The 13,851-nt window shown below is 40.5% G+C and overlaps 1 protein-coding gene across 1 annotated transcript in view; it reads right to left on the reverse strand.

Annotated features, from left to right (window-relative positions):
- The window catches only part of MAF (MAF bZIP transcription factor), a 234,370-nt gene extending 231,702 nt beyond the window's left edge, over positions 1-2,668 (reverse strand). The window contains exon 1 of the mRNA XM_030582118.1: positions 1,054-2,668. Within this exon, the coding sequence (XP_030437978.1) occupies positions 1,054-2,081 (1,028 nt within the window). The 5' untranslated portion in view covers positions 2,082-2,668. The remainder of the gene's footprint in view (positions 1-1,053) is intronic.
- Between the last annotated feature and the right edge of the window lie 11,183 nt (positions 2,669-13,851).

The raw sequence follows: 13,851 nt of genomic DNA on the forward strand, positions 1-13,851 counted from the left end.
TTTTTTTGCCACATTGGGTTATCAGAATCCATTCTGGCATTTTTTAAAACAGGGAATGCTTCAGTGCATTTAAAAGGAAGTCTGAAGTTTTGAGTAACTCAAAGCAGTTTTAGAGCAGATGCAAACTTTAATGGGGAGGAAGAGGAGGAGGAAGATCAAAGGTTGCACTTTTTTGCTTTCAACTCAAAAAAGTGATGAGGCAATAAAACAAAAGGATGAGTGCCATGCCATAATAGTCTCCAAAAGTCCATTTCCAAGCAAAAGAAAAAAATAATTATACCATACATGTCCAGCATGCAGGGTGTTTTATTAATATAATGTCTCTTTTTCATAGTCCATTGTTGCTAAGACAAAATAGCAAGCATAATGCATGAGATGAGTATGGGATCTAATGGCAGACTAGAAGTCTCATGTTTGGCAGATTAAGGCCAAAACTCACATGAACACACGGAAGGCTGATGCAGGCTTGATTTTGGCAGGTTGATCTAGGTACATCTCTAGTTTAGCACAACAACGCTAAAAAACTGATGGAATTCAGCAAGCTGGAGTCTAAAAAATTCACATTGTTTTTGTATTTTTTGTATTTTTTTGTTTTTTTATTATTTTTTTTTTTTGCAAAGCTCAAATCTCATATGAAGAATTCAGGATGGCAAAAAAAACCCTTTTACTTTTTTGGACACAGCAAGGTCAAAAGAAAAAAAACCCTCATGAACTTAAAAAAATATAATGTGGATGGCAGGTTTCAAAGAAGAACAAACTTCATATGAAGAACTGAGTTGGTGGCAAGTTGGATCTTATGTTTAAAAAAAAAACACAATTGCAAGCCCCCACAAAAATAAAACAGAAAAAGAAACTCATGTAGAACTTTAGGTTGGCCAACAATGAGCCAGACCCATCTTAAAAAAAACAACATTGTTGTTTTTTTTGTTTGTTTTTAATTGTTTCGAGTTTAAAAAAATATAAGGTGGCAAGCTTGGTTGTTGATCTAGCAAGCCCCCAACAATAACTCACATGGAGAACTTTATTTAAGGTGGCAAGGCTGTTGGAACTCACATGAAAAACTCTGGAGAGGAAGGGTTGTCGCTGCTGGATCCGTTTTCTCTGAAGCCATTGCTGACCAGCTTCTCATATTTTTCCTTGTAGGCGTCCCTCTCCCGGACCAGCCTGGAGATCTCTTGCTTTAGGTGCTCTACTTGCTGCAGCAGCTGGTTCTTCTCTGATTCCAAGACGTGCCTTTGCTGGACCCGCTTGAAGCGACAGGACTGGGCATAGCCTCTGTTTTTGAGGGTCCTCCTCTTCTGTTTCAGCCGGATCACCTCTTCCTTGCTCACCCCTCGGAGCTGCCTGTTCAGCTCCCTCACCGACATGGTCACCAGCTGCTCATCCGAGAAGCGGTCGTCGAAATGCAGGCTGCTGCTGTGGTGCTGGTGGTGCAGACCCCCTCCACCACCTCCTCCCCCGGTGCTGCTGCTGCTGCTGCTGCTGCTGCTGGACTGCACGCTGCCCGGCTGCTGGTGGTGGTGGTGCCCAGCCGGGTGGTGATGGTGGTGGTAGTGGGGTGCCCCGTTCTGAGCCGCGGCTGCAGCGATCACTGCGGAGACCACGGCGGCGGCAGAGCCCATCTCTTCCCCGGGCATGGAGCCCCCAGTGCCGGCCGCGGCGGCGGCCAGCTGCTGCCCTCTAGCATAGCCATCGAAGCTGCTCTGGAGCTGGTGGTGGCTGCTGTTGATCAGCGCTTCCACCGCGTCTTCGGGGCTGAATCCCAACGCCTCTGGGTTGAGCTGCTGCGGGTAGCCGGTCATCCAGTAATAATCTTCCAGGTGGGTCTTCTGGTCCGTGCCAGAGCCCGGGCTGGGCGCCGAGAAGCTCGGGGAAGGGGGCACCGAGCTGCAGGGCGTGCTCATCGGGGTGGAAGAGAGCGATCCCCCAGCGATCAAGCGGCCGCACTGGCTGATAATGCGATCGGTCTCCACCGGCTCCTTTTTCACTTCAAACTTCATCAGATCGAAGTCATTAACATATTCCATGGCCAGGGGACTGGTGGGCAGGTCGGAGTTGCTCATTGCCAGTTCTGATGCCATCCTTTTGCTGCTGACAGTCCTCCAGAAAGGGTGCGCACCAGGAGCGAGGGGACTACTCTGAGTTGCAACCGGGTGAGCCAGCTTGATTATTTGCAATATCTATTTTCCTTCTTTCTCTCCACCAGCCCCTTGCAACCTTCGTTCCAATTTGCACCGACTGTTTCTCTCTCTCTCTCTCTTTATTATCCTTTGCAGAGCCTATAGTATTGATGATGCATCAGAGCGGGTTGCTCTTTCTATTCGCCTTTTGCATAAAGGTTGGTTCTCTCTTTTGCAGCTTGGCAAACTGCAGCTGGAATTGTTAGTTGTTGCTGCAAAGGTAGCTTTATGATTATTTTTTAACACTTCATGATGTCTTTCCTCTGGTCTTTTTCATGCAAAGTGCAAACCGAGAAGAGGTTCATCGGAGAAGAGGAGGAGGGGAAAAATACTGAAGGATAAATTAAAACAAAAAAAAGAGAAGAAATTAAGTCGGCGCGATAACCAAAATATTTTTTCTTTCAAAAAAAAAAAGAAAGAAAAAACGGAACCCCAAAGCTACAGCAAGAGGATGAAAAACATTTTAAAGGTCTCATCCAGCAGTAGAGTTTAAAAGCATTGCTGAGTTTTATAGCAGTCCTGACGTCAGCTTTCAGTCTGCACCAATGGGGTGCTTCAATCTCAGTCCTTATTAGCATAATAGTATAGAAACAAGGAAACTTTTCGAAGCTGTCAATCAGGGGCCAATCAGCTGACTGTCAGCTGGGTCTAAACTTTTAACTCTTTCTTGACCATACCCTTGCACTCGGTTTCACATGGGCTTAATGTTTAGCACCTGAGTTGAGAGAGAAAATATTAGGGAATTCAGGAAATTCAATGGGTTTTTTCTTGCATTGTTTTTAATAGGAAAGCATAAACGTAGCCTCCTTAAAACTCTTGCTGTTTCCTCTCTCTCTGCATGCCATGCTTAAGCATTTATATGTGACAGATTTGTTTAGTAACTTGTTTCTCATAGTGCACTTTTTTTTTTAAATAAAACACCTGATGCTACCTAAGCCATCCTCGGGCGGAAGGGGTAGGAGGCCCTTCTCTTGCTGTGGGGAACAGTGTACCGAGAAACGCAGAGACTTTCGCTAAAAGGCGGGGATGGGTTTGGGAGGGGAGTCTGGAAATGGGGAGCGAAGGTAAGTGTAAAGTTAAGGGGGGGGGCGGGCACCTTTTGAAATACTGGACTTAAGCAGCAGGGCTGGTAAAGTAACAGCAGAGCCTGGGCGGCAGCAGCAGCAGAAAGGCTAGGAAGAGTTAACTCCGCGGAGGAGCGCAGCAAAGCCCAGCGATCCCTCCTGCAGACTTCGGCCACACCGTGGCCTTTGCCTCCTGTCTCGTGCACGCGCAAAGTACAATCTGATCCCCGCCTAGCCGGGGTTCGGGCCACTTGCACGCTCACGTTAAAGTGAATAACTTTGGACTTGATCATGACATTCAGCCCTCCCCCACCCATCCTACATCATCAAGGGGTTACACGTTCGGCAAAGCTGCTTGCCATCCAACCAGGGGCTCCAGTCCCCACTTCAGTGTTGATAATGACCCCCAGTCCCCGAATCGATTGCTGTTTGACCTTGTGCGAACAAATCAAACTAAACTCCAGGGTAGGCTCAGATTCTAAAGAGGGGCAAGTCTGGGAGAGGAGATTTGGATTGGAGAGGCTGGGAAAGATCTGTATCTATAAACGCAGCTATTGTATGCAGAACCCCAGCAGCGCCCCTTTAGACTGTTGATCTGTTTAATTAATTTAATACATTTAGAGCTAATTATATTTATTTTATTTTATTTTTTTGTTGTAAAAACTGAAAGCAAATTGGGAAGGAAGAGTGAAAACCACGGTGGATGTGCTTGGTTTAAACCTCGACAGCGCCACCTTTCGGCAAAGGTCAGTTTAATCTTGATCCATATCCAGTTTTGTTGATCAGCCAGCTTTCTTGTAGTGTAAGTGCAGAAAAGTTTATGTAGCACATTAACTCTGTCATTAACTCTCACAACAGTGGAATTCACGTGCCTGCCAATCAGGCTGTTCCCTAGGCTGCTGTAATAAAGGCAACTAGGGCACCTCATCTAAAGAGCTGGCTTCTCAGTTTAACAAAGGGGGAAGAGACAAGGGGCTATGCTGGTAATGTTTCTGTACAGGGTCCTTTTGTGGTATCCTGAAGTAAGACAAAAAAGAAATCTTTAAAATTGCCAGCCTTGATTTTCAACTGACTTCATGGCAGTACCAATAGAATTAAAGTTACTTGTAAGTCAGTGATAAATGAGTTGTCTGTAGTAAGTAAGATTAAGTGCAGTGCTATAAAGTTGTTTATCTGAGAAGTAAGTCTAAGAAACCTGACTTCTGACACTTAGTCATATATTATCTGAGAAGTAAGTCTAAGAAACCTGACTTCTGACACTTAGTCATATATTAAACTAGCTTATTGAACATTGCACTTCAGAACCTCTCTTCTTCCCCTGGCCTTCCCACTCTCCTGCCTCTCATAATTTGCTATTTATAACAATTCCAAAAATATTACTCCATATTTTTTTCCACCAGTTGTGGAAATCATCATTTTCAAAAACCAAAGAATCTCCGCCTGGGAAGTAGGACATAGGTAGTAGGTTTACAGTAGATAACATCTCATGATTATGCCATTATGATTATCAGCTCCAGTATTAGCATCTGAAAGTCATACAGTTTATATTGCTACTGACATTTAAAAGAAGTTTATCATAGCGTAGATTTGTAAAGATAACTCAGTCTAGAAACATTTTCTGTAACTATTTTGACAGCAGAACAATAACTACGGACATCTGTTCAGCATAGCTTGTCGATTGTTATTTGTGGAAAAGTTAATCAACTTAACGACTCAGGTTTGCTTTCCTGTTTTTGACGTTGTTGTACTCAACAAAAGTCACTGGCTCTTAGCATAAATCTGCAGAGGATAATCCAGTTCCCTGTATTTGGTTTTCTTCTTGAGCAAGATGATTGTGGTACAGTATGTCACTTCATGTTTTCCCCTCTTAGACAAAATATGTGTTAATATTTTTAAATGAAAAAGTTATTGCTTTTCAGAATTAACAATTGTAGTATTTCACTGGCCCATTTTATAGATGCCTGAGGAAATATATTGTCAGACCTATGAAATAGTTTGGACATGAGGATTTAATGTGCTGCATTTGCAAACTAGGAATTTTACTGAGTAAACTCTAAACTATAGGCAGAGTATGAAATGGTATGTGCTAACAGGCACTTTTTCTGAATTGATACCAATGTAAGCAAGTGCAGTAAATTAATCTGGAGCCCTAACCTGCTAGAACATCAAGTAAAATTATTGGTTGTACAAAATTGTCCTTGTTTAACTATTACATATGACTTCCATGCCAAAATGTCTATTGTTCAGCACGCTAGAGAAAAAAGATTAGTAATTTTTTATAACCTTCAAAAGCGACACCCCCATCCCAACACCATATAATTCTCATTTTTGTAGTATTTTTCTTTATTATTTGGCTATTCACAGTGGGTGTCTAAACATTTACAGTCCTCTATTAACAGTGTTTCTTTCATAACAATCACATACTTTCATTTCAATTAGAGCTATTCAGCCTTCCATTTTCCACAATTATTGCAGGCCAGATTCTCTCAGACTGCCCCCTTTTCCTAGCACTGTTTGTACAATCCTGTCCTAATCCAAGCAGACTAAGAACTATATGGTTCTTTTAACAGTCTCTTGATATCTATTGCTTTTAGAAACCTCTGCTAATGTAATTTAGAACCCTGTTTTTTACTAGTTATTGACCAGGTTCATAAGCTTTTCCAAACTAATGTATATTTTCTGTAAGAATTTTTTTTTTGGGAGGGCACAAATCATACAGCTGAATGTGAAACATTAAACATCAAAATACACATTAATTGGATTACATTGGTACAGGAACTTCAACTATGTATTAAGAGCTTTCCTAGTTAAGTAAAAAAGTGTGTGTGTGTGTGTATATATATATGTTTTTACTGTATAAAAGAGGTTTATAAAAAAAGGTAACATGCAGATTATGAATTATATTGACTTTAAGGGTAATTTGTTGTAAACTTAAACAAACACATATCAAGGACAACACATTAAGTACAGTCACTGCACCTTTTGTTTATCTAGTATCTTATTTTATGGTGCAGAACTAAACAGTGTCCGCTGAATTTAACTATGAAACCAACCAAATTGATTTCAGAAAGACTTCCTCAGAGTAACAGAATGATAAGCCATAAACTGCTCTTAGGTGCAGTGCTAGATAAATCCTTTTAACAGTCTTCAGATCAGTTAACAGGGTAAGTAAATCACAAATCACTGTTAGCAGATTTATGGGAGAGAATTAATAGAATCAGACAAGATAATCTGATAGGGATAAAATTGCTGAGGAAACAGTCCTGCCTTATATTCGAGGACAAGAAACAGTCTGATTACTAGGAGTCATTACAGATAGGTGAATTATGAGCTAAATAATCAACGTAGTAATTCAGTACTTATTAATTCTTTTCGCTTTAAACAACTCACAGATGCAAGTAAAAGCTTCTCTTTGAAGACACATTCTTTATATGTATTTTATTAGATGTAATTTACTATTTGCATTACCTGTATTTACTTCATAATTGAACATTTTGCATTCAAATTTATGTAATGTCTTTTGCTTGAGAATATATTTCTCCTTTATTAGCATAAATAGTCACTTACCTCATGAATTACTAACAAAGTTTATCTGAAAATATAGGTATATTTTTTATTAAGTGGAACACAAACATATGTACAATAAATTCTGATTTGCTGGTGCTGCTAAAGAAATACATAATCCTGGGCTGGGGAAATGGGTGAGGTGTGTGGGGAGAAGAAGGAGTAGAATCAATTAATACTTAGGTATGACAATTTGTATAGTCAACAATTTTGTTTATCTTTAAGAAGGAGTCAGTAATTGAAGGTCTGCTTTCGAAGCAGCCGCTGAAAAGAAGTCACCAGACAGTTCATAGTCTCATCTTTTTTGCTTTTTACCTCCCCACTAATCTTTATATGGATCTGTATAATCAAGATGTATGACATGATTGTGTTTTGATCCTGCAATCTTTACTCGGGCAAAGCTCCAGTGGACCCAGTCCAGCTCCAGCTGAAACAAACAACTGAATGGAAACTATTCTAAATTCACATTTTTATCTTCTCTGCTTCTTTTCTGCATTTTTCTTCAGATGGGCTTGTATAATCCAGATAAATCAGTATAATTTAGGCTTATTTCTGCAATCTTAATTCATCTTTACTCAGGCAAAACACACCTATTGATTGCAGGATTGGGCTCTTGATCCCATTGAAATCAATGGCAAAACTTCCGTCGATTTCAGTGGAAGCAGGATTGGGCCCTTGATGTGTGCAATTTGTTTATGTCAAAAGGTTGGTGTTTCAGAAAACGAACTGAATCAGCAGGCCCACTTTAAGGAAAAAAGGTCTGCTCCCACTGAAGTCTAAGGTGAAACTCCCATTGATCCTAATTACAGCAGGATCACTCCCATATTCAGGTTTTTATCACACTGCTTGATATTGTGCACTAATGTGCATGTATGTTTTGTTTGGACACAGAAACATGGCCTCATGGGATGATTCAAATGAGTCTGTTTGTAAATGTGGTACAGCAAAGCGTTCTACTTTTGCTTCTCTTTTTCTCAAGCACTGCACAATCCATTTCTGTGACTATGGTTTTCTGCCCCTCACATCTCTGAAACTGGTCTGAGAAAAATCTTCCTTTTAAATTCACTCTGAGCATCAACTTGGACTTCACTTGCTGCTGAACATCTTGCATTTCTGCTCTCCATCAGTTCCGAGTCGATTTTATGTGGAATTCTGCATTAATGAATCCTGCCTCTCCTCTCATTCCAGTGTTGTATTCATGCTGCTGACTACACCATTCTTGCACCTTGGAAGATCATTTGAAGCTGCATAAAACAAATAGGATTTGTTTTCTTTTCCCATAAAGTTTCTTATTTGGCCAATCTGTGTAGGCCCTTAATTCACAAGCTCTGTTTATTTTTTATTTTTTTTAAGTTTTCATTACAAGCTATTTTTTATTTAGCAAGGTCAGGCTAAAAATCCATTTTCATTTGTTTTGTGTAGTGCTATTCCTTTTTCCCCTCATCTCCCATCCCAGATAGTCTTATTCCTTGAGAACTAGAAATTGTGAGGTATTAACAGATGCTTCTAGTTTATTCTCCCAAGGTGCATAACACTCTCTAGGCAAAAAGATGGAGCACCAATGCTGTACCTGACCATGTAAGTATGTGCCATGTATTGTGAGCCAGAATTGTTTATGTGATCACTCTCATACCAGTCACAGTACTTTTCCGGCATGCTTACAGTGTTCCTGGTTCTGTATTAGAAATGTCCCTAGATTATTGACAAAATTAAACAATGTCATGGGATATGGGAATAATTTCTCATCTAAAGGGAAGGAAAACACAAACATGCAGCTGAAACTACATGAGATTGCAAGGGGTAGCTGTCTGTACAATGTTTTATGTTGATTGTTCATAGCTTCCTCATTTTATGTACAGTTTTGTCTCAGTTTAAAAATCAATAAAGATATTTATGATCGAAATATACATCTAAAAGAAATAAATACTTGAAACAAAGGTTTTTATTCAGCTATGTAGTGGAATTTATCATTTATAACTCGAACCATTATGAGAATTTATATAGAGTAGTATTTACACTGGAATCAGCTGAAAGTGATAAATACAAAACCCAGTGAAAACTCATGTAATAAGTTCATTTCAAAATTTTACGGAGACAAAGATAATATTAGTTCAAAGCTGGGAAACGAAGGACTTGTGTCTGGCAAAAGATATTTGAAATGTCTCAACAATCTAATAAATGTGTACACTGTGTTTATATAAACACAGTCAAATATATAGTCAAAGTAATTCCTTTGCTACCTCCTTTGTATTGTATTAAGATGTTTCAACCCACATTAGGAAGCACTGACAAAAGGTTGCAATACTGTTGTGAAAAGAGTGAGTTTTATTTGACATTTCTTTCTGGAATTCAAGTGTCACTAAGGGGGGGGGGGAAAGCATAATTGGGGGTGGTGGTGTTTCTTAGCTGTTAAGGGATTACCTGTTCTTTTTTTATTAAAAGATCTGAACTTGAACGAATTTTAAACAAATCTGTTTTAATGTCTTGAAATTAGAAATGGAACAGCCTGATTAATTATTTGTGATACACTGTCCTGTGTGTGACCTGCTGAGCAGCCTTTGTTTGGCTTATTCAAATAAATAGCAAAGTACAGTAATTACTCATTGAAATGTACATTATTTACTTAGTAAATTTCAAATAACTTATGAAATGCATAGCTTGACTTGTGTGTCATGAAGACCCATTACTATACAAAGTGACTGGTTTGCCATTGCCTGTGCAGCCTTTATACCAGGGCAAAAGTGGGAGGGCATGTATACATTTTACACCCACTCTGCACTCATATTGTCCTGGTGTATGACTGCACAAGGTGCAGGGGAGCAGAGAGCAGGTCTGAAGTGCTTTATGGCACATTGCACAAGAGTGAATGGCACTAAAATAGTGACTGACCCTGGTCTAGTGATGAAAGCAGATGATGAGAAGTCAAGATCCTTGGGTTCTATCCCATGTCATTGACCTAGGGTAAGACATTCACACCTTCTGCTTATCCATCTACAAAATGGGTATAATACTTACCTACAGTGCTGGGAGGTTTAATGTTAGCTTAATATCTTACGAGACACACCCTCCTCCCCAGATGGAAGGTGGGGCAGATGGGAACAAGGTTTTATATCAGAGCTTAGATTGACTAGCATGTACAAAAAGTACATACTGATTTTACATTACCTCCAATCTCTAGTTATTCTTCTGGGTGTGGCCTACCCAGGATATCTTCTGAGCATGTTTTGGATATTAGGAAGTGTGACTGAATACTGGGCAGTTTTAGGACCAACAGCTCTGCCCACTGAACTGAATGGAGTTGAGGGTTAATGATGCAAAGTCTGATTTCAGTATGTGAAATGCCCTTGTTGGAATGGTCTTTTTCACTGTGCAGACACAGCAGTGTCGGTCCGAGAATCTGGCAGTTGTACTGTTTTCACAACATATGGAAACTATACTTCTAATAATTCAGTTATATTTCATTTGGTTTGATATTTTTAACCTGATTTTTTTTTACACTGTGAGCTATTATTCCATAGAGATTAAAATAAGATGTAATGTGCTGTATTGCTTTTTAAGGTCTTGATGCAAAGAAGCATGTGAATATATGTTATGTGATCTGATTTCCTTTGGTGTCATTATTTAATGTCTTAGTAACAATGAAAAGGAAACCCAAGATCATTTTTTTCCTGCCCTCCCTCCTATGAATTAGCTTGCTGTCATGGGAGTTCTAGACAAGATTCAGTTCAGATTCGCCCCATCTGGAACCCATGGCTGTGCAATAACTTTAATCTTTAAGAAAAAGGAAATGATAGAAAAACCCATTAAATTAATTTTCACACCTGCAGTTGGAATTAATAGTGGCAACCAGAGTGGCATCCTATTTCAGTTCCCTGGAGGTGACTAACAATCCTGGTCATTAATATATTGCCAACCAACATAGGAATTTACCATCTGAGGGTTCTGCCATGAAAAACAAATGATCCCAAGCTACTTCTGCACAATAGAAAATGGCTTTAGTCATGTATTAGTCATTTTATCACAAGACTGTATTTTTGCACTAGGGGTTTGTTCTCTGATGTTAGAAGAATGTAGATTGGAACAACAGTATTTGTCTCGGTAATTTGTTGGTAGGTTTTGATTATGTTTAAGCTTTCTAACATAAGAAGGTTGGCGGATGATTAAGTGCAAGAAACCAAATTCTGCAAGTGTGTTTTATTTTTGGTATGGCTCTGTGGTATTTTATTTCTGTCCAGGCCTAGTCAGTCCCTGCATGCCTGAGACATGAGCATGAAAGGGTGACACTTCCACTTTAGCTAGATAAGAGAGGCGGTCTGCAAACTAAAATGCTGTTTGAAATTTTATGCATTTCTGCTTTTCTCTCCTAATTGCAAGGAATGAGATGCATTGAGTGTCTGCTTCATGGCCGGGAATCACTGTACAGTCACTCTGCAATTTTCCAGCCTATCAAAGATGACATGCAGCTAGTACGCTGTAAAGCTAAGCACCTGCACTGTGGCTCTGAACTGCATTCAGAAGGCATTTGCTCCATTCTTGGAGCAGTAATAGCACTTCAAGAGGTCACAGAGTACATAGGCACTTTAATCATTTTGCAGAACCACCTTTAGGTAAGAATTAAAGCTTTTATCCAATTGTGTTTGTTTAATCTTTCTCTAATCGATGTGCCTGGCTTGTTACAAATGTCTGAAATGAAACCACCAATTTCATGTTTATTCTCTTGATACTACCTTAGCTTATGAAAAGCAAAAAGCCATCATCTTTGCCCAAGGAACCACTCGCTCAGGATATATGGACATTCATAGGATTATTTACACTTCTGGCAAACTCCAGGTGCCCTACTGCCACTTCTGAAGGCAAAGCCTAAATTTGTTTAAAAAAAACAAAACACACAATCCACCAAGTAATCACTAGGTTAAAACCCTAGTTAAGCAGCAGCCCAGAAACACATGAAAACTCCTGGAAGTTGAGGATGAAAATCAGTGTCAGGATTTCTCCTGGGAGAATTCTCCTTTCTTGGATTTGAGAATAAAACAATTCTTTCAGATAGCAATAGTAAATTTGTGCAAAATGGAATATGAGGCTCAATTATGACAGTTCTTATTAATAAGCACTGCTGTGGGGTTTAGCTGCTGGAGAGATTTGAAGATTGCATATATTTATAGGCGGAGAAAAAATTGGAGACCTCAGCTAATTTTCTTCCCTTCCCTTTGGAACATTTAACAAGGGATCACTTACGAGGATCAGGTACCATATATAGATCCGATATCAGTTTCCTGTAGAGCAAGGGGCAGTTAGGACAGGAAGAACTGAAGAGGGAACAACTGCCATTTCTACTGCCTTGTTTGCTTTGCTTCTAAGAACAGAAGGTGATTCCAAGCATTTGAGGAAGTGTTGTGGCTTACATAAGGAGATAACTTAGCAAGAATGTTTTCTCCCACTGTTTGTTTTTAGTACAAAATTCCCATCAGCAAAGTGACTCTGTCTAATTAAGGTGGTGGTGAGGAGCTTAACATATTATTCCTTCCTTCCCAATGATTTCCAGATCAAAAATGGTCTGAGTCTAAAACTATTTCATTTCCTGAGCAATAATCCTGCAAGCCCAACCTAAGATCTGAAAACCAAGTGGCCTCTAACACCATCACCTGGCCTAAAACTTTGGTGATTGGAACTTAGCTGTTGTTGATACACAAGAAGTTTGCCTGAGTTGGGACTGAGTGAGAACAAAGTACGAACTCCAGGATTTGGCCCTTCAGCCAGTACTTTTCTGCTGTTGTCTCAGGGGTGGTCCCAGCGAATGTACGGGGGGACTGGCTTAGCCCATTGCTGGATTGCCAGCTCCAGTTCAGCTGCAAGGCACCAGGTAGAAGCAAAGCAAGAGCCAGATACTCCAAGGTTCCAGGCTGGGAGCAGTCTCCTTTATCATCAGTCCAGGGTATTATAGTAGGGATCAAATCACTAAGGTTTACAGGATTCTGAACAGTGCAACTTTCCACCCTACTCATGGACCCAGCAGAAGCTTTTCAAAAGGTCAAGGGAACCTGGTTAACTGAGGATACGTCTACACTACCAAAGACCCATAGCAGCAAGTTTCTGGGACCAGGTCAACTGACTCAAGTTCATGCTTCCACGCTAGAAGTAGCAATGTAGATGTTCAGGCTTGGGCTGGAGCCCAGGCTCTGAGACTGTCCCCATTCACTGGGTCTCAGGGCCCAGGCTCCAGCCCAAATGTCTGACCTAGGCTCAGAGACTCTCTGCCATTTTTAACGCCCCCCCCCCCCGGTTAAAAGAATTGTCCGTTAACAAAGAATTATCCACTGAACTCCTTTGGCCATTGCCCATATGCAAAACATTGAAATATGTGGGTTAAAGGACTTGTGTGTGTGAGGAACAGCCGGATGAGGTTCTCACAAAGATTTAGGGTCAGATTTCCCTGGTCCCAGGGTGAGAGGAGGAATACTGAGGGATACTGAACCCCCACAACTCAGTTAAATCAGCAGGGGTGTGTGCCCTCAGCACATCTCAGAATAGTGACCTTAAACACGACTATAGAATCCCAATGAGCAGAGTTCTCATCTCTTTTATATGCACATCCTGTACTTTATGCCCAATCATCGCATGCTTGTACAGGGCCTAGCATAGTGGGGTCCTGGTTCATGTCTAGAGTAATAGATAATACTGTAATACAAATTACTAATAAAATAAATAATAATAATACACAGTTAAACTGAGGAAGACAGTAGCTCTACCACATCAGGCCCCCCCCTGCTGAGCAAGCACACGCTGTGTTAAGATTGCCTTAGCTGGAGGTCATTCTGTGCATATCTGATACACACCGGGTCAGATTCACTAACATTGGCATAGTTTTCAGCTCCCTGTTCCAGGAAGTGCCCTTGTGCCTCAGCTGGGAAGGAGGTTTACCTTCAGGGAGAGCAGGCAGTGTTCTTCTTGCCTCCTTGTGTCAGGGCTTCTGTTAGGGGAGCAACTTTATAGTTTCTGAGCGAAGTTCTTGCTGGTAGAGACTCAGGAGGAGCTAGATAGGAACT

This window comes from Gopherus evgoodei, chromosome 12 (genome assembly GCF_007399415.2).
Source record: "Gopherus evgoodei ecotype Sinaloan lineage chromosome 12, rGopEvg1_v1.p, whole genome shotgun sequence".
Taxonomy (NCBI): domain Eukaryota; kingdom Metazoa; phylum Chordata; order Testudines; family Testudinidae; genus Gopherus; species Gopherus evgoodei.